The sequence below is a fragment of the Dermacentor silvarum genome, chromosome 4, assembly GCF_013339745.2.
Source record: "Dermacentor silvarum isolate Dsil-2018 chromosome 4, BIME_Dsil_1.4, whole genome shotgun sequence".
NCBI lineage: Eukaryota > Metazoa > Arthropoda > Arachnida > Ixodida > Ixodidae > Dermacentor > Dermacentor silvarum.
The window spans coordinates 44,634,192-44,656,132 of record NC_051157.2 but is presented as its reverse complement, the minus strand read 5'-3'; the positions used below and the strand labels follow the sequence as shown (position 1 = coordinate 44,656,132).

The 21,941-nt window shown below is 46.9% G+C and overlaps 1 protein-coding gene across 2 annotated transcripts in view; it reads right to left on the bottom strand.

Moving 5' to 3' along the window:
• Nucleotides 1-13: 13 nt before the first annotated feature.
• LOC119449924 (uncharacterized) overlaps nt 14-21,941 on the bottom strand; it is an 80,992-nt gene continuing 59,064 nt past the window's right edge. For both annotated transcript variants that reach the window (XM_037713214.2, XM_037713215.2), the window contains exons 2-5: nt 19,840-19,975; nt 7,204-7,269; nt 5,755-5,824; nt 14-2,184 (exon numbers count right to left, since the gene is read on the bottom strand). In XM_037713214.2, coding sequence (XP_037569142.1) covers nt 2,077-2,184; nt 5,755-5,824; nt 7,204-7,269; nt 19,840-19,937 — 342 coding nt within the window. In that variant the 5' untranslated portion in view covers nt 19,938-19,975 and the 3' untranslated portion in view covers nt 14-2,076. The remainder of the gene's footprint in view (nt 2,185-5,754; nt 5,825-7,203; nt 7,270-19,839; nt 19,976-21,941) is intronic.

Here is a 21,941-nt window from a genome sequence, read left to right as displayed (position 1 = left end):
GCGATAGTCGTACTTTCGGTTGCTTTTATTTCACTACTTTGGCGCACACAGTATAGAGAGAATGCAAAAACTAAAGAACACTGATTTTGCACATGTTTTATCTTCGAGTACAGGTCATCTTCGCGTCAATCTGCGTAGCGGTGTCATGACGCGTGGAAGGCGAAACGTAAAGGGCCGTTCCGACGTTCGCATATGTATGTACACGTACAACGGTGTCTATGTATCACACACACGGAAAGTGATATCATAGCATAAGGATTCATAAGGCGCCGACAACGGCAGCCGCTTGAACTTAACGTAAGTGCGTGGACAATCGAGGTGCACCGCGTTTGCGCTTTCTGGAATGTTAAAAGAATCCTTTCCAAAAGTTCGGAAGTCTCTTAAAGCAGGCTGATGGCGGGAGTGACAGGCACACACACAAGGTGAAAGCGTGTAGCCTCGAATAGCGGTGGAGTGTGAAACTTTCGCGAGTTGCAAAAGAAGGTCGGGCACAATCGTAGTCACGATTGTGAGAATGAACGAAGCAACACGGCACCTGTTGACGAAGGAGTGGCAATTTGAACCGACAGGCGACATAATGCCTGTATCATTCGCGCTAGCAACCCTCGTCCATTGACGAAGGAGCAGATTCGGGTTTGTCAGTGATTGGGAAGTTAAGCGACTATTGGCATCAGAAATTGAGCATACCTGAGGGTATGTTTTAACACAGCCGCCCGACGACTATAGGAACTACAGACGTACAAGTTGACAATATGTGTAAAATTACGCGGTAATATAGATCTGCACACGGCAGGCGGGGATAAGGTCCGCCGGTAATAGTTGCCTCGTTTTTGACATAGTTCGAGCCGCCGTCTCCATATTTTTTTTTCATATATATTATGAAAGAAAGTGCACTTTCGAGCTCTCAGTTTTATTAGGGTATTAAAAGAAATTAATCCTTTTGTTCTCTGGTGTTATATAAACTGACTACTTATGGTACGCGATAGGACGTGTACTAGGAGAACTGTAGATGAAAAAGGAAAAGTGACGATACAGTTTCATGGACGAAGATCAAGAATCAAATAATTAAAGGTGTAAACTTTATGCGGTCCGAGAAAGATTCTTTGGCGTTTTCTCATTGATTTACGTAGTCTGATGCACTGATTTTGTGTTTCCAGTGCACCTGCTATATTTCCTATGCGCACTATGTTGTTTTACAATTTATCTGGCATCGGGTGCGTATACCAGCTGTTACCTGGAAATCGTTAAGGATCGCATTTGGTTAAGGTTACAAAACTTTTCTCCAGGTCCTCTAAGCTGCGCTCTGCTGTGAGTCTTGCGTACCTTCTTGTGTATGTCCGTTGCGTGATTTTATTTACTTTTCTTGTGTGTATTGATGGCTCACCAATTAAAGATGAAAGGCAAGTATAACGTGTATAGCAGCCGTTTTCCTCCTGCAAATTTTCTGCTGCCAACAATGCTAAAGGAAGCAACACTGATTAGTTGCTTGAGTCACGATTGACGCTTTGCAGTATGCAAGGGTTGTATCTTTATTGAATGATTTAAGCGCACTGTCGCGAGTACACTGTAGCACACCTAGAGCTAATTTATGTTTGAATCTGAGTGATTGTAATGAACGCTCCCAAAATACACAACCCGCAAAGATCCTGTTTAAAGTACCGCTTCCGAGGAAAGAAAAACACTGCCAGGAAGAGGACGGGAGCGCGACAGGCGAAGCATTTGACTTGTAGAAATAATTTCACTGCCAGGAACACGCACACACTACACATACGTGATCAACAGCGAACACCTCAACTGGTGTCCGCGGCTGCTAGCACGCTATATATAATATGTATACTGGACGTAACCAAAGTAGGATTGGGGCAGCTATGGGGCCCGGAGGGCCTTTATTTGGGCAAATCGCATGGACACGTTGTTTTGCAGGTGGCGCCACGCGTGGGCGTCCGCAGAACCGCGACGACCACTGGACGACCCCAGCGCCGCGGGCCGTTCGAGACGGGGGCGCTCGGTTTCCAGGTGAGAGGCGACGCCCGCGTGCGGACGTGTGTCGGGAAGGAGGGGCATGGTGGTGGGCTTTCAGAAGACCGGCTTCCGCTCGAACGAGCCCTCGGTGAGTTGTCGCCGGTCGTACGCGTCGAGAGCCTCGTCGCCATACCTGTCGCGGATCCAGGCTAGCACCGCCTCCTGTCGGAAGCCGGAGAAAACGGAACGTGTCATACAGCAGCAGCGTATAGTTTCTTTTTTTTTTCTTTTTATAAAGCGTGGTTCCAAAGGACAGCAGAACATGAACAGCCTTTAAAGGTCTACTAAAGGCATGCAACAAATGTAGCTTTCTTAAAAAAAAAAAAAGAAGAAATGATGGTTTGTGCTGCAAGACGTCCGAAGCTTGACATTTAGCTCTAGAATAGGTCGAGCTTTTGTAAGCGCGAGCGTAGCCGGGATAACGTAAAACTATTCCCCCCCAGTGTGTTTTTATTCCAAATCCACCATTAGCCGTCCGCGATAGGTCGAAATGGTTGGGGCCTAGCCCGTATGGGCGGGCGGGGCGTTTATATGGGCTGGGCCCGAGCCATTTTGACCTGTCATGGAGTGTTAATGGCGGATTTGGAACGGAAAGAGAATGGAATCGTTTTAAGCTATCCTGACATATGATATAAATGTAAGGACACGATTGTGGCACCGCCAGTGCGTAAATCCTCTACTAGCTCCCATGACGTAACATGTCCCGCTATATAACGATCGGTAAATAGAGGACAAAGTGATGATTAAAATGAAAATTAATTACATTTCAGAAGGAGAAGTAATTCAGCTTAGCCAAGGTTATTGGATTTTCTTAAAAAACTCACTGAATTTTATTCGAGCATCTGACTCATAATAGGCAGTACAGCGTCTGGAAGAGGGAGATCTCCTTGATAGCCAGCGCAGTTTAGGATGTCTGCGTAAGTGTTACCGTTCGTCAAGACCGATTTGGATTGCGGAATAATTGTGCAGCTTCTTTACTTGCGATAAGTACTATTTTGGAGGAAAAGAAACAACGTCATGAGATTTCTAGAAGGGACATGTAATAATGCAATGTAATGTAACTAACGGAAGTATATTCAAATGTTTGCCTTTAAGTTTCCTTTAACAAAGGATATATGACAGCCGCATACAATACGACCGCGCACTCCGAGTCTCTGACGTACTGCGTGCAATGAGTGAGAAAGTTATTTCCACGGTAGATTTCAAGGACTCGCCTTTGCTATATAGGCGTGTATTTCTTGCACTTAATTATCAATAACCGCTTAGAAGATTGGGCGAATGAGTTTTGCAGAAATCCGCAACTTAAGTGCAATACAAAAGACTCAAGCATCTTCGCAGTGACAACACGACGCCGCCTCCTCCTCCGACCTAATCTTATGCTACAGCCAGTCCTTAAAATCACACAAGCAAGTAAAGGAGTCCTCTATAAAGAGGGGGTCATAGCTTAACTGTAAAAAAATATATATAACTGTTATAGTGAACAACATTTTAGGTCATCGAATGTTGCCGTAAGTGAATGAAATGAAACTGGAAAAGCTGATTTGCCCGTTTAAAAAAGCAGCGGAGACCGTGGACCGACCGCATGTAAGGATGTCATGTTTGGAAGTAGTATTAAATAGTATAAGATTTATGCGTGCAGACAAACAGTGTACTTGTTAACTATTTCTTATCGAGGGGCCTTCTTCAAGCACGTATAGTTGTACACTCCATTCAATACTTAGCAGGTAACGCTGCGAAAGCTGTGCGCAAATACAGTGCGGGCATAGAATTGTCACTCCCCACGTTTCGCGGGCAGTGGAGATGTTTTAAATCGAATAGCTTTGTTTGGCTCTTTCGGCCGTTTTCTTGGTTGGTCAATGGTCGGTCGGTGGTCGGACTCGGCCAGGAAAAGATTCGTTCATTCGCTCTGTCTTCTTCTCTCTCTCGCGTTGCCGTTCGTTCGTTCGTTCGTTCGTTCGTTCGTTCGTTCGTTCGTTCGTTCGTTCGTTCGTTCGTTCGTTCGTTCGTTCGTTCATTATTTCTTTCATTATTTCGTTCGTTATTTTGTCTTTATTTCTTTCGTTATTTGATTCGTTAATTCGTCCATTCGTTAGTTCGTTATTTCTTTCGTTCGTGCGTTCGTTCGTTATTTATTTCGTTATTTCGTTCATTATTTCTTTCGTTATTTCATTCGTTCATTCGTTCGTGCGTTAGTTCGTTCTATATTCGCTTAAAGTGACAATCACCGTCGACGGTTTCCGTACAATTCTTTTTAATCAAATACGCTTTCTATGGAATAACTACTTATCTTTTCCAACTGCAACTCGTGGACGTAATGTTACGTCAGATTACTTATTTTTGCACCCTTGTGCTTCCAATACATGACGTAACATGATTTGGTCACGAGCGCAAGCGGCGCTCTGTGGCCGCTGGTCGCACGTCTGTGGTAAATAGGTTCAGATCCGCGACGCCTTCCATGTAATACATGAGTCTATATATTCTGCGACATAAGAGTATGAGATATAATGCTACATCAGATTATAAAGCGCCCGTAACTGTACGTTTATTTTATATCTGATGCACTGTCTTTTTGGTGGAGAATGTCAGTTTCAGTTTATTTCGTTTTCACTTTCACTTTTCGTCACACGTATTTATTTCGCACTCATTAGGAACACATTAAGAGAGGATTAGGAGTTGTGAGAGAAGTCTCGCTAACATCGTCGCTTCCTGTCTATGAAAGAGAGTGTAGTTGATGCGTAAGCAAGAAGAGCACTCTCCTTCACTGCTATACCATATTTTTAGAAACATAACGTTTTCTTTTTTTATTGTTCTCGATTTCTAACTTCCGTCTTCACAACGCGCCTGGTGCGATATTCTGGTTCATGACATAAATATAACGCGTGTCTTTCTTTCGTTTTTTTAATTATTATTGTTGTTATTCTTTGAACTTTTGTCGAGTTCAACCACTAGACGTCTGAGCTCTGTTAAAAAAAAAGTTCAACGGCTCCTTCAATATCGGGCATTGTTCTTTGCATATGAAAACACCCTAGGAGTCCCCCATAACCGACGATTGCGCTGCGGTCCCCGCAACGCCACTTAGCGGTCTGTGGCGGTCGTGCAACACAGAACCAAACGAACCTCACTCTTTGCTGTACACCCATCCCACCGTGCTTTAGCACTTCACGTAATAACTGAATAATTTTTTTTTCTTTGTGAGGGTCTGAAAGTCCCCGCCGCCCTCGCGTTATACGCGTGCATATACGGTATCTACCACTGTGAGTGAAATTCACGGCCGGAGCTTGTCTCGTGATTGCGCTAATGACTGCCGCTACAGGCTCGTTTCAGGACCATCAGCCAGTGGGTGGCGGCCTATCCCATTTTGCCCACTACTACATTGACAGCAGAGCTGCGGAATCTTGGCACCGCGCGCTGTTGCAGCTAGTCAACAGTGCAAGATAAAACTGACGTCGCACTGTGCTCGGTTAGTCGCTTTAGTCGAGAGATCACACCAGTATACGACTCGCGCTGAATTCCGCAAGAAGGCTTCTCCACCCATCTGAATTATCAATTTAGTATACATTTTGTTAAAAGTTAAATGCAAATAGCGCATGGCCGTTCCTACAAAACATAACAGTCCCGTAAGGAGTAATGCGTACGCGATGCCCAACGTTAGCCGAACAGACCCCAAAACTCAAGAGGTCGAGCTTTGTAACTACGAGTTTCCTGGTGGTATATATTAAAAGGAAAGCTCACCGGCGTTTTCTGCCTGTTCTTCGGCTCGTCGTCGTCGCTGTACAGCTCCTTCAGAGACACTGGCTCAGCCCTGCGAAAATAAAAACACAACGCCGCGTGGACTGACGTCAATCGCGCTTCTGTGCATTAACCCTATTTGAATTTGCTAAGCACTATAGACTGTAACGACCACTTTGGAAAAAACCAATGCACCTTGAGAATTTATTTCGCCTCCCATATCCTCTGCAATAACAAGTGCCTAAGTGCCAGTTATTTTCAACCCTTTCTCTTTCTAAAAGTCATTTTCACAGGAAAGGAGGGTTGAGGGGGTTTGAGATGGAGACGCAAGCAACACGCTTCAAAATACTTCATTTCACTTTTCACACACCGGCCCTACATGCGTGTTAAAGCCACAAAAAGTGAATGGCGTAATTATTCCTGTTTAACAAGACACAGTGTAGTGGGCTCAGCAACCTGGTGACATTACGCGAAAAGGGAAATTTAGTGCCCTACCTGCACCACTAAAGTATCGCAGAACTCACGTGACCGTACTTTAACGATAGTATGATAATATTTTCCACTTTAGCAACGAATATATAAAGCATTGTCAGGGGATTATTGACAGAAACACTAGCCGGCAGAAATGCTAGCCGAATCGGTTGGTGAGAACAGAATTGTTTGTTAGGCGAACTTGTACCCAGCAAGCAAGGCAACACCGGTAACGATAGCGGCGAGCCTGGTTGGAGATCGTTGAATCGAATCCTGCTACTCGAGTTCATCCATTCCGTTACTTAAACATGAGTCATCGAGCATTCCAGAGCAGTAGGCGGTTCTCGCATCGGTTCGACAATGTACTCTTGCGTTCCCGACACGCATGCAATCTGATTATCATAGGACAACACTAGCAATCCGAGTAGTTATACAACGTTCACGGCGTTCCGGTAGGACAAGCGCGTCAAGTGTGACAGCGATATCACGGTAAACAGTTCGGTAAAAATGATACCCGGTCCAAAGTAAAGCTGCACACTTGTAGATTAACTGTTTTGCGTGGAAACTACAGCGTGGAGACAGACCTACTGCATCCGCGCACTGCCTGATTGCCGAAAGTGCGACGACTGCGCTTTTGATAGTCGATAACGAAATGAGTAAGACTTGGTGTTCGGACATAGTGACTTCACACACATGCACACACGTACAATCAATCACAAAAGTTTACGGACCACGGGATCTCCGGAAAAACTCAATTCCCCTGTAGCGGTTTGCGACAATGCTGTTAGTTTATTCTAGACGAAGGTCCGAAATGCAAATACCAGGCTGCCTTGTGAGGCTGCGAATATATTAAACTTTTTCTCAGATTTCATAGTCCGTAATACTTTGTGGTTGATTAGAAGATGGCGAATACCACGTGGCTTGTGGAACGATACTACACGCGAGATGTATGGATGCGTACAGTGAACGGAGTGTACTCACTTGTTGTATGGTACATATGAGCGCTTGGCACTGATACCCCGGCACTTGTAGTAAAACGGGTACTTCCTGAAAAAAAGCAAACAAACAAAAGAGTCCGTTTCAGATGAGTGCAGCAGGGCTAGTTGATTCGTGTCCATAATATATACTGCACAACAAAGAGGACAGACGATATAGTGGGACTGACACTTTCAGTGTGAGAATGTGAGCGAAAGTCAACACGCGATAAAGCAAGAGGCAATAACAAGAGAAGGTGAGCAACTGCACTTGCGCTTGTGACAATTCAGACTGAGCGTCGTGCCAAGTTTCTCAGGACGTCTATATTTTGCTAAGGATCAACGTTGGCGGGTTTTAGACATGAGTGACCAAACAGACATGAGTTCGTTTCCGTTCCGTCTGACTTTTACGCTGTTTTCGACGAGAACCTGTACCATGTGCGTAAATTGAAACGCGAACAAGAAATAACTGATCAGAAGGTGTGTTAACAACGCGTAAATACATGGACGCGGCCCACCATTTCATTTTATCCTCTGATATCGAAGAAGATCGTAACGTTCGTAATATCAGACGCGCTGAAAATGCGCAGCTTAGCAATGCAAAGTACAAATGACCAATTATGCAAATTAGCGGACTGACGCACGTTAATCTGCATATGCAAGACCCTGCTTTTGAACCGTATGTTGAGTCTGCTAAGTTGAGTTAAATTCATCGGCCACAAACGCAACCGCCTCGCCGGACACTACCTATTGCGATATTACCTGGGAACCTCCATCTCGTAATGGCTGACAAAATAATCAACTCAGTTCTCAGGTGACCGAATTCGTGCAGAGAATGAATTCGACAGACGCGCTCGATCGAAAGCTCGCCGCATTGCATGCAACGACCCAACCGCCAACGTTTCCTCTATACACAGACGCTCATGTACACGCCACAAGGACACCGTATCTTCCATCACACATGCTGTCAAGAACTCGTGAAAGCAGAAAGGAAAATAAAAGAAAAACGTAATGTCACAAACGCAAGGAAGCAAGCAAATTAGAACGAACAATAATAACCGGCGCGCAGGTCGCATTCGTGACAAGACTGCTCCCAACGCAATCCTGGAACTTGCTTGCCGCTCCGCGGAGGCACGTTCAAAATGCTTGTCTCTTTCTTCGACCTTTCTAAAAACCAATCTTGGTACTTGTCCGTCAACAAAAGCCTTCCGCCCTTCCTCCCCTTCCCAGCCGACGTTCCTCCAGAGGTTCGGCGGGGAGGTGGCGAGAGTTGGGTCGGCGGCCCCCGAGACAGCTGTAACTCGGTAGCGCGTGGCACCCGTCCAAGCAAGGAAGTAAAAAAACTGAAACAAACCTCCGCGGGTACAACGGTAGCGGCAACGAAAACAAGCGGAAAGCTACAACGCAAAAGCCCGAAGCCCGCAAGTTCGTATGCGACGGCGGCAGGTGCGCTTCGCCGCCTCCGGAAACCGTGTGGCCGTGCGGTGGTGTGAAAAAAAAAGAACAAGAAAAAAAAAAAAAACTGAGTTTCACTACCGCCACTACAGTGTGCGTGCTTGCAGTCAGCGCTACATTGCTAGAGGCAACGCACGGCGGAATAACGAGTTCGAGGCCCGAATGCCTGCATATGCCGACGCAAGCTCGCGCACGACCGCTCCGAGGGCCCCGGGCCAAGGGAGGACAGAGGACGCCGCCTCGCTGTGTACCTCGAAACAGGCAAATGCCGAAGAGGGGACGAAGTTGCAGGTGGGATGTTCGAAAATTCGGCGACAGCACTTCACCCTCTGAATATCAATTTCGTTGTAAATGAAGTCAAAGTTGCTCGCTCCGCAGTTTCTGCGTCGGGACGCTGGCCGCGGACCACGACATCCGGACGAATACAAGCTGTTCCTCTTTGAATCGCATGCAGATGGGCCAACTACTACTTTTTTGTCAAAGTGCTCCTTTTTTTTTCAGAAACCCGCACCTCCCTGTATCTCTCTACATGTGTTATGCATCTCTTTACGCTCTCGGTTCGAGTTCTTGTTTGGTGACACGGGCGAAATGCGCGGACACAATGCAAACGGGGCATCGTCGTGCATGTCGGCGTCCGCAGGAGAATCCACGCCCTTTCGGGGTGAATCGTTTGTATAGAAATTGTATAAAATATTGTACAGTTTTCCAGTTAGCGCCGTCACCTCGACATTGTTTTCTCTTGTTCTTATTCGCGCATATTGAACAAAATTGGGCCCGCATTTTTTTTTTTTTTGCCAAGTATTGCCACTCCTCCGGAAAGATTGCAACTGCGGTTCCCTGGCGTCAGGTGCGCCGGAACGTGCCACTCAGTTTTCAATTCCAATCAGGGTTCCTTTTGGGAAACTTCGGGCTTGTGACAAGCATGCCCTTCGCGAACGCGCCCAATTTCGCCTTCTGTTTCCATTCGGCGAGCGATACAACAGAAGACAGACTGTCGGTTATTGCATAAGCACCAGTGAGTTCATATAATTTACCAAAGTGCCTATTTTTCTTCTTCATATAGAAGGGCAAAGAGTTCAAGGCCCGCTCTAGAACGGGAATAGAGACAGGCTGATTTCTCAACGCGCTCGAGGCTAGTGATTTGCGTATCACCTTTGTGAACGAGATTGCTAGAACTTGTGAATTCTTGCAACAGCGTGTATGTTTGTCGGCGAAGTTGATGAAAGATGTTTCAATATTGGAATAAACAGCGAGAAATGCAGAAAAAAAATCTAATCTCGCTGATATAGCAGATGAGAGGACGCGAGCGCGAAAGCTACTAGGAAAGCAGCGAAAATTAACCTTCAATAGGGCGAAGTGCCTAGATGCCCGGGTTAGAAGACTTCTAAATGAGATGTGGCGTATTTTTGTTTCGTGTATGAAACTTACACGCGCGTAGTTTTTCCACTTGTGCTTCCTACGCACGAAATTCTTTTCCCAGCCGTTGTGAATGACTTCGGAGCAGGAATGCGCAATCAAACGAAATTCACTTGAAATTCGACGAAAACCAAAAGAATTCAATAACTCCGCAGCACAACCACGCAACCGAGCGAATTCGCGTGGCTGTGTTATCGTGCTATTGTCAGGGCTGAGAGTAACACGTCATGCCTAGAACCCCAATCCTGCCCTCTATTTAAGTGCGTTGTGAGCGCTAGCTCACACGCAAACCACTGAAGAATGGTGAAAAGGAACAGTATTTAAATAGAATCAGTATATTGTTAATCATTAATGACTATTCATAATTGATCACTACAGGAATATAGTATACGCTTTATCATACTCTGTCTTAATTTTAACCTCCACTTTTCTTTTTCGACTTCACCAGCCATCAGTTTACTATAATAACGTGCTTGTGTTTCGTAAACAGTCTCGCAAAAGCGCGTGAAAGCTTGCGAAGTGCTAATAATACTTAATACTTAAAAATAACGTGAACACTTACATCACACAGCGCGAGCGTGTAAGACGCATTCAATCTACATCACGTTAGTATTTGGTCAGAGTGTTGTGGCTTCTGCAATGGTGGACATATTGCTTGGGGTACCTGATTTCGCGTAGTTCATTCCAGAATGGTCAGATGACCTCCGGCTTAACCTTAACCTACCCCGGTGTCCCGCAAGTATAGGACGACACACTGAGCACAAACAAAGTAATTACGTATGCACTATACAGCGGTAGAAAGGGGCGCTCTTAAAGACAATCATGAAAGCCCGTAGCCCTCAGGAACCTTAGTGCGAATAAAGCCTTTTGCGCGGAGTTTCTTTGGTATAGCACTGGCCTAGAACTCTTTGTTATAGTATTGGACGATTGTTCAGTCAGCGCCTCAGTCGTTAAGTCGGTCACTGGTTAAGTCGGTCCAGCACTGTGTACAGAATGCTTTTAGGTACAGACATTTTTTTTTTTTGTCGGAGGCTGCGGGAACTGGCGGAAGGAACGAAAGAACAACCGTGATAAAGCTCAGCCTGCTCTTATCGCATGATTGCCGCTAGTGTTCCCTCGCCATGGCTTTGTTGTCAGGTTAAGAGACTGTATCGACTGGTTAAGAGTTTGAGTGCGCTCGCTTTAAATGAGTGTGCGAGTAAGATATTCTGATGTGTAGCGCTTTGAGTGAGCTTGAACCACTCTAGACAAGTGCGATTCGCACTGTACACACTCGAGACCGAGTGGAAGGCATTCTGACGTGGAGGGTCGCGAGAATTCGCGCGATCTCGTCACTGACTGCGCTGACGTCAGCTGCAGCTTCCACTCCAGTACCACGTAGCCGTGAAGCAGATTGTAGCGAATGTATCCGAAACTTGGTGCAGCGCACGCTTTGTTTACGAAAGCGTAAAATATGGGGGGCCGAACTCAGTGCACCTGATAACGCGACTTCTCAGCATTGCACAAGTTAATTCTGCATCCTCACGTGGAGCACTCAAGCTGTAATTATACTGCACGAAAGGCACAGACAGAGGAAGAAAGAAAGGAACGAGAAACACTTAGGACGGATACAGAGTTTCTCACTTTGATTTCCGAAAAGGAACCAGCCCGAGCGTGTTTAAAGGGTACAATTATCGCCGGAGATTGTTCCGCCGACCAGAAATAAGATTAAGGGTAGGAGAGATGCACAAGATAAAAAAAAATTATTCATGCGACGAAAGCAACATCAACAAAATACAGAAAACAGAAATAAAGAAAAGAAAAGGAAGAAAGTACAAGACAAGGACAACAAATAATAAGCAGATCCAACGCACATGCTGGAATGTACGTGAAGCGAAGCTTAAAGTGAAGCCGTTTTTAAACGCTTTACAACTAACGGCGATGCGCGAAATTTTGTTTCGACGCAACGTGTAATCTCGTGCAATGTTTACGTTTATCCACCACAGAGGTCACAACTGTACTTGGTTGGTTGGTAACAACTTTATTGAGGTCCTGCAGAGCTTTTGCCGACGGGGCCTTAGGTCGCCCACGTGGGGACGTCGAGGTCTTGTCTCGCCTCCGCCTCGCGGGCCTGCTGGACGGCCCGGAGTTGATCGCCGAGGCTGGGGCTGCGCAAGGCAGCGGGCCACCGCAGAGGAAGGGTTCTGGAGTTAGTACCGTGCGGGTTTTGTTACAGACCCAGAGCATGTGAGTCAAAGTGGCTATCCCAGTTTGGCAGACCTTAATGCATATATTTGTAGGGTATGTTCCGGTAGTAGTCTGTGGTATTGTGCCGGGTTAGCGTACGTTAGCGTCTGCAGTTGCCTGAAGGCCACCGCCTGCGCCCTGTCCAGCTTGTCGCTGGGCGGAGGGAAGGTTCGGCGGGCCAGGCAGAGGGCCTTGGTAATTTCGTTGTAGCTCGCCAAGCAGTCTTTAGTGCTGTCATGCACGGACGACGGCCGCCGGCGCGGTTCGTGAGCTCGCGCGCCTTGGCGTGTGTCGTCTCGTTTCGGTTGCGATGCGTGTCCGATACTTCTCCCATGTGCGCTGGGAACCATTCGATTCTGGTTTGAAATTCTACCTCCCGCTGGACATAGCGATTGCTCAGGACGCGGGCCGCTGTCCGTGAGATTCATCCTTTGGCGAAGTTTCTGACCACTTGTCGTGAGTCACAGAGAACCGTCGAGCACGTCTGATCTGTGAGGGCGAGTGCCACCGCCGCTTCCTCCGCTTCTTCTGCGCGCGCGCACGCTACGCTTGCCGATATGCGCGTTGTGCCTTTCGAATCAACGACCGCCACCGCGAATCGCGAGCGTTCTGTGTATTCCGCGGCGTCAACGAATCGTGTCCCTGGTTCGTCTCCGTGGGTGTGGAGGAGAGCTCTGGCCCTAGCCACCCTTCTGCCCCGGTTGTATTCCGGGTGGACGTTCCGTGGAATCGGGTCGACTCTTAACGTTTGTCTTATCGCGTCCGGAACGGCGACTTTCTGTCCCTGTTGTGTGTGGTAACGGATGCCGAGACTTTCCATGATCTGGCGTCCCGTTCTCAGTGCCCGCTAATCTTTCGAGTTGTGAAGTGCGCTGCGCCTCGGCGATTTCGCTCAGCGTGTTGTGAAGCCCGAGCTGGAGCAAGCGGTGAGTGCTGGTGGACAGGGGTAGACCTAGTGCTATCTTGTACACCCTGCGGATGAGGACGTTGATCTTGGCTTCTTCTTCCTTGTACCAGTTGTGGAATGCCGCGACGTACGCAATGTGGCACATGACGAAAGAGTGTATGAGTCGTGTGAGACTCGCCTCCCTCATTCCGTTTTTTCTGCTAGTTACCCTTTTGAGGAGTCTCATGGCATTGGTTGTCTTGTGCTTGAGTCTAGTAATCGTTTCGCCATTGACGCCGTTGGCCTGGATTATCATGCCCAGGACCCTTATTTTCTGGATTATTGGGATGGTTGCTCCGTTGCTCGTGCGTAGTCTGATCTCTTCTTATTCTCGCCTAGTCATCGCCGCATTCCCACCACCCCAGCCCGGGTGGTCTGCCCCTTTGCGTGGGGCGGTATAGTAGGAGTTCCGACATATTCGGCGAACATCGTAACCCCGTACCCATGAGGTGTTCCTCGATTGTGTCAATTGCTAGTTGCAGCGCCGTTTCGATGTGACCGTCGCTGCCTTCGTGCACCCAGATGGCTCTCATAAAGCTTTTTTATAGTCATGCACTACACCGCTCACAAGCTATACCGAAATGCAAACTCAAAATCAGGCGTCTTCCTTCTCCTCTTTGAATCTCCTTTCCCCCTTCCTCAGTGCAGGGTGGCCTACCGGGCTCAGCCTGGTTAACCTCACTGCCTTCCTTATATCCCCTTCTCTCTTGTCGAGAGACCAATGGGGATGACAGGCGCATGCGCAGAAAAGTACGACCCGTATCAAGCAGGGTTTTAAGGATTCCGCACTTCTCGCGTCGCTGTGGCACATACCGAATGGCTAAATCAAAGGAAATAAAGTAAATGAAGGAATCCGCTAAATATGATCCCGTGAGTAGATATTATATGTTCAGTACTTATGTGGAAGTGTGTATTTTTTTGTTAGGCATAACAAAAGATGCGCCTACTTGCAGTACATTGTTGGTCAGTATATTAGGGTTATATAAGCCCGTTCGCTGGTACTTTCATTCGGCGCGCATATACCCTTTGTATCACCATCAGCCTATATTTATTTCCACTGCTGGACGAAGGCCTCTCCCTGCGATCTCCAATTACTCCTGTCTTGCGCTAGCTGATTCCAACCTGGTGGCGTGGAGCAAAGGTAGAACACCCGGCCTCTAATGTGAAAGTGGTAAGTTCGAATCCTCCTACAGTTCACTACATGGAGTGGCGCCTGACATCGACCAAACAAAACAAAAAGAAATATTGCCGAGAGCTAGTGGGGCTATATACTAGTCCAGGTGCAACCAAATTAAGAAGGCCCACTAAGCTTTAACATAGTCACACCCTCACCAGAACAGGAATTGGCCTCCCTGGTGCAGTATTCGGCCACTATACCTCCCTCATGACTCCTACACTTAACTGACGAAATGTCCTCGCTCAAATACCGTTAGACACCTGTTGGGCCCTTATCCTGGGTATGACGTCCAGCGCCTCTACATCCAGACCGTGTTCATCATCGCCACGTAGAACAGCGTCGAAAAGCTCACTGCGGAGATGACCAAAAGCGGAGTGGTTTCAGGCCCATGGCAACAACCGATTTCGCCGAGAGTTCGTTCGTTTGTCGTTATCAGACGCGTGCTCATCACGGAAGGCAAAGCTAAGTTCGCTCCTACAGTTCGCGGTAATTTGGAGTAGTATTGCTATTTATTTCTTGTCATTACTTGTTTCGCAAACCAACGAAAGAAAGAAAAGAGAGACCGTAGGGTATTCAATCGGTTCTTACTTAGCGACTGGTCGCCCAAGACGACGTACCTGGTGCTCTTAATTGCTGACCGGAGTTCTCGCGTTTCCTCGTTACTCTACAAAATTATTTGTCTACGTCGTCCAGACCAAAGAGCCGTATGCGCATACGTTTTTTCGAGCACGCAGACTACTACTAGTATTCGGTCATTAGTCAAATTAGTCAAATTCTAATTTTTATGTAACCAGAAGAAGGCCCGTATGTTTATCTTTTCAGAAAAGGTTCGCACTGCTTGACTAGAGCAGCATCCTACAGACCGATGTACACACTGTCCAAATACACTAATAGTAAGCGTTTCTTCACGATGAATCATATGACGTAAACAGTTTAACTTTCAAGCTTTACAGAGCAACGGTATTTGGATTGCCTTCTTGTAAACTTATCCCATCACAAACCATGATTGCTGCTGTTGAGTAGCTGCTTTGCTACTGTGCACCATCGCATACTGATCTATTCTTCAGCTCCCTGGCTCTAAGAAGATCAGCGACGATATCAACCGTAATATATTCCAATGACAGCCCTTCGGTGTTCACGCTTTGTAGCAGTGATTTTTTGTGACTTCCGTTCGCTGTTCGCGGCTTTAAACAACAATATTTGTTAAGATACATTGAAAAAGTTTGTCAGGTCCCGTCAGGTGAGGTCAGGGTTGTATTAGTAAATTATGCTTCTTCAACAGCACCACGACCATTGTCACCGCACGAAACCTTTGAGCGAAATTAGTTTTATGCATTTTTTAAAGCTATCTCAGTGTGGAAAAAATGTTACCAAGGAGTTATCGCCATATTCTTTCTGTCTCATGCGTACTTGTAATGTTTGTTTTCCGGTCGTTTTCATCACTTTCTTTTTTATTTGTTTGTCTTTTGAGGCTGTGCAAAGTTTGGATGAGTCGGTGTCTTCTTGTTGTTGCCGATTTTTTTGAAGGCACGCTTGTTCAAATCGACTACAGAAGTAAGCAGCATACACTGCGTGTGTCAGATGTTATTTCTCCTGCGTGAATCTGTTTCTGAACGCTGTGTTTATATTATCAAAAACTGCTTGCCCACCTAGACATTGTTCTAATTAAATATGTTTGGGAGTTTACTGTCAAAATCTATTGCTTGAAAGTGGTTACAGGTTCTGATAGATATGAAATACAAAAGGAGGTCCCATAGTCAAAGACTGTGGAGCCTCCTTTGTAAATAAGTCAGACTTATTTCATTATTTTGTTCGTTCCGTTCGTTCGTTCGTTCGTTCGTTCGTTCGTTCGTTCGTTCGTTTGTTTGTTTGTTCGTGCGTTCGTGCTGTTCGTGCGTTCGTGCGTTCGTTCGTTTGTTTGTTTGTTTGTTCGTTTGTTCGTGCGTTCGTGCGTTCGTTCGTTCGTTTACGCTATTTGCTTACATTGACCATCACTGTCGATGGTTTCTGCACAATGTTTTGAAATTAGCCCCCTCGTAATGCATGTTGCCAAGGCGAGGAATAGAACCTCGTTCTCAGCACCAGCACGTCATATCCACCGATCTAGCTGCGTGTCCACTCTTCTAAACTTTATTCTCAGCTGCTTGAAATTTTATGTATCTTTGAATTTTGTTACCGTCATCCTCGCCCTCTTAACACCGACGGTGCGAGAGCAACTTTCGTATTACGTCCAGTCGCACATCCGCCAAGGTTCGCGATTTTGTTCCTTTTACTTCACGAGATTAATGAAAATAAAGAGAATGAACAGTCTATTCTGGGTTGTGTTCCGGTGAGGCGCAATTTCGCTGCCATCAATTTTATTCAGCCGGGCGCCTTTCTCGACCACAAGGGAGAACTCCGGGGCGCGCCAAAATTTCCCGACTTGTAACGCCTTGATGCTTTCGCCCTTGCTGTTGCCTCTCTCGACCAGACAACAGTTTAAGCGAAGGCGCACAGCACAGATATATCCGGTTATAAAGGAACTACCATACGAATCAGTAATTGAGTCATTTTTCTCTTTATTTCTTTTTTTTTTGAGTATAAGCGAAGTTCGCCTATTGCGGATTGCAATTTTGCAAGGTGTTCGGGCACATGCACATCGCCACTGCCTGCAGCTTTAAGCCAGAATGTTTAATTTGCCTTAAAAAATTGTCCATTGCAACATGGCGATAACCTTTTGTGCGAAAGCACCGTGGCTTGGCTTGCGTGTTCTTTTCGAGCAGTCGCAATCTTCTCTTTTTCTTTTTAATTCTTGGAAATTCACGTTTCACGTTTGGTAAAAAATGCACGTGTAAACATATGTGTGTTCCCTGCCCTAAATGCATGTACACGAGCCTGGTAAGTTTCCTTAAAGTACTTCGTTTAGGTCAATTCCATATAGATTTAAAAAAATGTTGGTTTCACCCGCAAGGCGAAGCATTGATAGCGATAGCGAAGGTTCGTGGTTTTATCCGCTGTACGCACTGCAGTAAACGTTCGCCTACTAATCGATAGGCATGGTGTCACGCGCGCACATGCAAACATGAACAGATCTCACTCGATGACCGCGAGCACTCGCTGTCATAACGATGGCGTGATGAAGAGAGCCGACCTTGGGGAGCGAGCGCACCTTGCTGCCTCTCGCTTGGACACGTCACCAAAATTTGATATGACACAGGCACGCTGCAAGACAGCGCAGATGGAGCGTCCAGCCATCTCGGCTCTCCACCATTCCACGCACCGAAGATTAAATACAAGATAGGGCGCGCGAGCAGCGTATGCGCACAGCCGCGCGGACAACCATGCGCAGCCGCGGCCGGGCTGGAGGAGGAGACGCGCTCTCACCTGCCCCGTTAGCACGCACTTAATCACGTTACTATCTAGCCACCATAACGTTAGGCGCGTGCCCAACTCGCCCCCCATAGCCCACGTTTGATCACGTGACCTCCAACTACGGCTGCACGGAAGGACGGCGCGCATCAAGCCACCATCCTCTCTGGCTAACCTTCGCACGCACAGCATACGGCTCGCAGGGCGCGATCTTATTGTACTCGGACTTTAAACGTGGGCAGCTTGCACTAATGGTGCAAGGCTGCAGTAAACAGCGAAGCTGGTGATCGACCTAGCTTTTCTTCCAGGTTATACTTAGCTTGGCTAAGCTTTGCTAGGAAATGCTAAGTGCTGCTAGGCACGGTATTCCGAATCGGTTCGCCGCCGACGCGCACATTCTTGCTTGCGGGAGATGGAGTAATTTTTTTTTCTGGGGCGGGGGGGATTCAGCAGACACATTACGCCCTGTTTGTTCTTTAACAGCTTCGCTGTAAAGAACTACTGGTGTAGGCTACGACTTCGTGTAGCATCAACTTCGTGTGTGTTTATCCACTCAAAGACGAGTAGATAAACAATAACCAACGGCTAGCAAGGAACAAGCGGTGCTATGTGAAGTACGAAGAAGAAGCGGTTTATCCGACGTAAGCTGTCTGCTCTTTTGAAAGTTTTGCCCACTGAACCATAATGGGCTAATCAAGGTGAAGTGACTTGCTCTCGTATGCTTTGATCGTTTGTTATGGAGCTGGAGATCGTTTGATCGTTTGTTATGTTATTGAGATCGTTTGTTATGTGTTGGCTGTTTCGGATTGTTTATGTGTATGTCATCAAAAACTCAGAGCCATAAACTCACGATCTTAAGCTTAGAGCCCAGCGTAGTGTTAAGAATTAATTGACTATAGAATCAGGGATAATGCGTTGCGCGAAAATGCAGCATTGTTTTCTTACAGACGGATACGAGCGTCCACCGGAGAGACGATTGCCATGGTTTTAGATTAGGTTTGTTCACAATACAAGGATTTTCTCCTTGTTGCAGTGTCACGGTCAGTGTGAATTATCAGGAAACGTACGCCTGTGCGAATTGCATGTCTTCTTGTTCTTCTTTATTTACACACACCCACTAGGCGGTCACATTCGCTCACTCCTGTCCAGCGAGCACAGTGGTGACGTGCTGGCAGTTCCTGGTGCAGAGCACATTTTTAACCTTACCTTTTATCACGCGTCGCGACAATCACACTTAGATCTGACTCTTCAGTTCAGAGGAAAACATCTCTTATGAAATGAGGCTGGTCGAATATGAAAAGCAAACCTGCATGTAAAACACTTTTTCAACCAAGGTGCTAGGCACAACATTATGGTAAAATAAAGAGTTTTTGACGTGAAACGTTCTTCAGTCTCAGTGGCTATGGTGTTGGGCTGCTGAGCACGAGGTCGCGGGATCGAATCCCGGCCACGGCGGCCGCATTTCGATGGGGGCGAAATGCGAAAACACCCGTGTACTTAGATTTAGGTGCACGTTAAAGAATCCCAGGTGGTCCAAATTTCCGGAGTCCCCCACTACGGCGTGCCTCATAATCAGAACTGGTTTTGGCACGTAAAACCCCATAATTTTTTTTCTTCAGTACGCAAGCATATGGGGTCGCTTGCGAAAACCGCATGTAATGAAAACACGTTATGGTATTATAGCTTATATATTTGCAACCGTACTACCCACGCGTCTTACCTTGGCATTATTGTGTAGAGCAAAGAAGCCGTTACTCGATCATGCAGGTGTCGCGTGCACAGATGGCACTGTTAGATCGTCGAATTAGCCGTAAGACACTCACTAGGTGTAACCTAAGTTAAGCATGGCCATCTTTCTAAGGCGATAATAAATGTAACTTGCGCACTTGGTTACGTCATTTCTGTGCCCTAGTGCCCCATACACCCTCGGCAGCACGCACAAGACGTCTCACGTATACCCCACTGCGGTTACGCCCCTGATACAGCCTATCCAATTTTTTTTTTTAGGAACGAGAAGAAGGTGGTGGAACGTGAGACTTTTGGGGGGTAAAGAGAAGGAACACAAAAGGTGTCACCTGCAGTCCAGCTCAGCGTCAGTGAGCAGGGAACCGAGCAGCACTGTCAAGCAGACGCAGCTCCACAGCGCTTGGGCGGAGAACAGGCTTCGGCTCATAGCAGCTGGCCCACGGAGCTCACCGGATACCACGGCGTCTGCAAAAGGGCACAGCGGCGTGTAATATATGTATATATAAAGGAGACAGCCCATCCGAAGATATGAGTGGGGCTTAGGTTTGTAACGCATTCTCCTTCAACTGCACAAGAAAATTCATCAGCACTGCGCACATGCAGACTGGGTTTGCGTGTTCTTCAATATAGTGACATCAATTCTATCCGTGAACAAAGTCGGTAAGGCGGAGCCGCACGTCTTTAGGCGTCGAGGATGTGAGATGATTACTCTGGTGTGAAATATCAACGCTGAGTCGACTTTAGTCTCATCATCGCGCGAAAAGAAATTCAGCGCTTGCATCAGATATCAGAGCCACCTTAAAATAGAATATCGTTGCCAATAGTTACGGGAGCAAAACCCATAAGCCCCCTCACTACTAAGTTTTCTGACTGCGTGCGCACTTATTGTGTTCTTCGCGCTCGAACACGAGGATATCTCGCTGTGCTTATCTGTCGGCGCATCTAGTAATTACCTGGGCGGTGTTGGCAACGCATTTGCCACCCACGCACCCACATGAGGAACACGAATCTGCTGAGCCGATTGTTTCTCTGGAAAAATACACGGTATTACGTCGACATCTGCCTGCAGACAAGTGTGATTTATGAGAAAAAATGAAGCAGATACAGATGTCAATTGCGTAATTGACGGCATCACATCCTCATGAATGTGATGATCCTTCGCGTGCCGGGTAGGCGGCAAATGATTGTTTTTTACCCATTTTTTTTTACTGCGACGGAAAGTATAATAAGCAAAGAAAGCAAAGAAAACAAATTACATTTCGTGAGCAACCGGCTATCTTCTACGAAATGCCTCCGATTCTGTAGACCTATATATACCCGTGCCGAGAACATCACTGTTGATCCGCCAAGATCCGTTTTGCTTACACCTTGTTTCCCATGAGCCTCGGCGCCTTGCTTTTATATTTCTCCTGTCTTTTTATTGCTATAAGAGCAACCTTCAAAAGCGGTCTGCAAAAGTTATCAAGTGCGGAAGAAAAGGGTTGCAAAAAAAGCGACGCGGCCTTGCGTCTCTTACTTGCTTACGTCCGTACTCGAAGCAGGTCCGCACTCGTTGTATAGTGCTCCCGAATTCAACGTCAGCGTTATCGAGCCCTGTTGGATCTCCCCTTATCCCTGAAGTCATGGATGAGTTGTGGGCTCTTCTTTCGTGGTTCGCCGTAGCAATGTTCGAGCTCAGCTCTTATTTGCCCTTTAGCATTGGTCCTTTTCTACCTTTAACGAAATACAGATCAGCTGTTCGATGTCGTATATCTATTTTTACGCTCATTGGGTCTACGACAATAACTGTAGAGTCATCAGAAAGACCGAAGAACAAATAAAAATGACAAAAGAAAAAAGAAAAACTGTCAGCCCTTCCACTGGGGTGGAGATGGAAGACCAGCGAAGCTGTACTATGGTGGGAATTATGTATTTCCAATTATGACTATTGAGATATGATGGTGTAATTGGTTATTTGAACTATTAAAGAATGAGAAATATATATGACCCAGTGGTTTTCATTTATTTAGTGACGGAAAAGGTTGGCACGTTCTTCATAAACACGTCAGCAACGCCACGCGCGTTCGGTGCGAACGCGGGCAAAACGCCGCCACCGTCGACAACAGTTGTGCGCGTTGTTTGTGTGACCGCACACATTCGCTGTCAAAACGCTGGCTACGTGACGGAACGGCCAAACGCCGTTGTCGACACTGTTCGGGGATAAGCGGGCGAGAGCCCAGAGAGAGTCAGCGGCACAGGCGGCAGAGGCCGGCAGGGCTGCGCGCATGCGCCGCGGTGGGAGAGCGGGTACGCGCACGCACAGTCTAGGGTGCCTCGATGCCTTCCTCGCCCACCGCTCCCCTTCCACTGGAAAGTCGCGTTTGCTCTCCGCCGTGCAATCGCTCCCCGTGAAAGCGCGCATCCCTCGTTCTCGCGCGCTTACACTTGCACA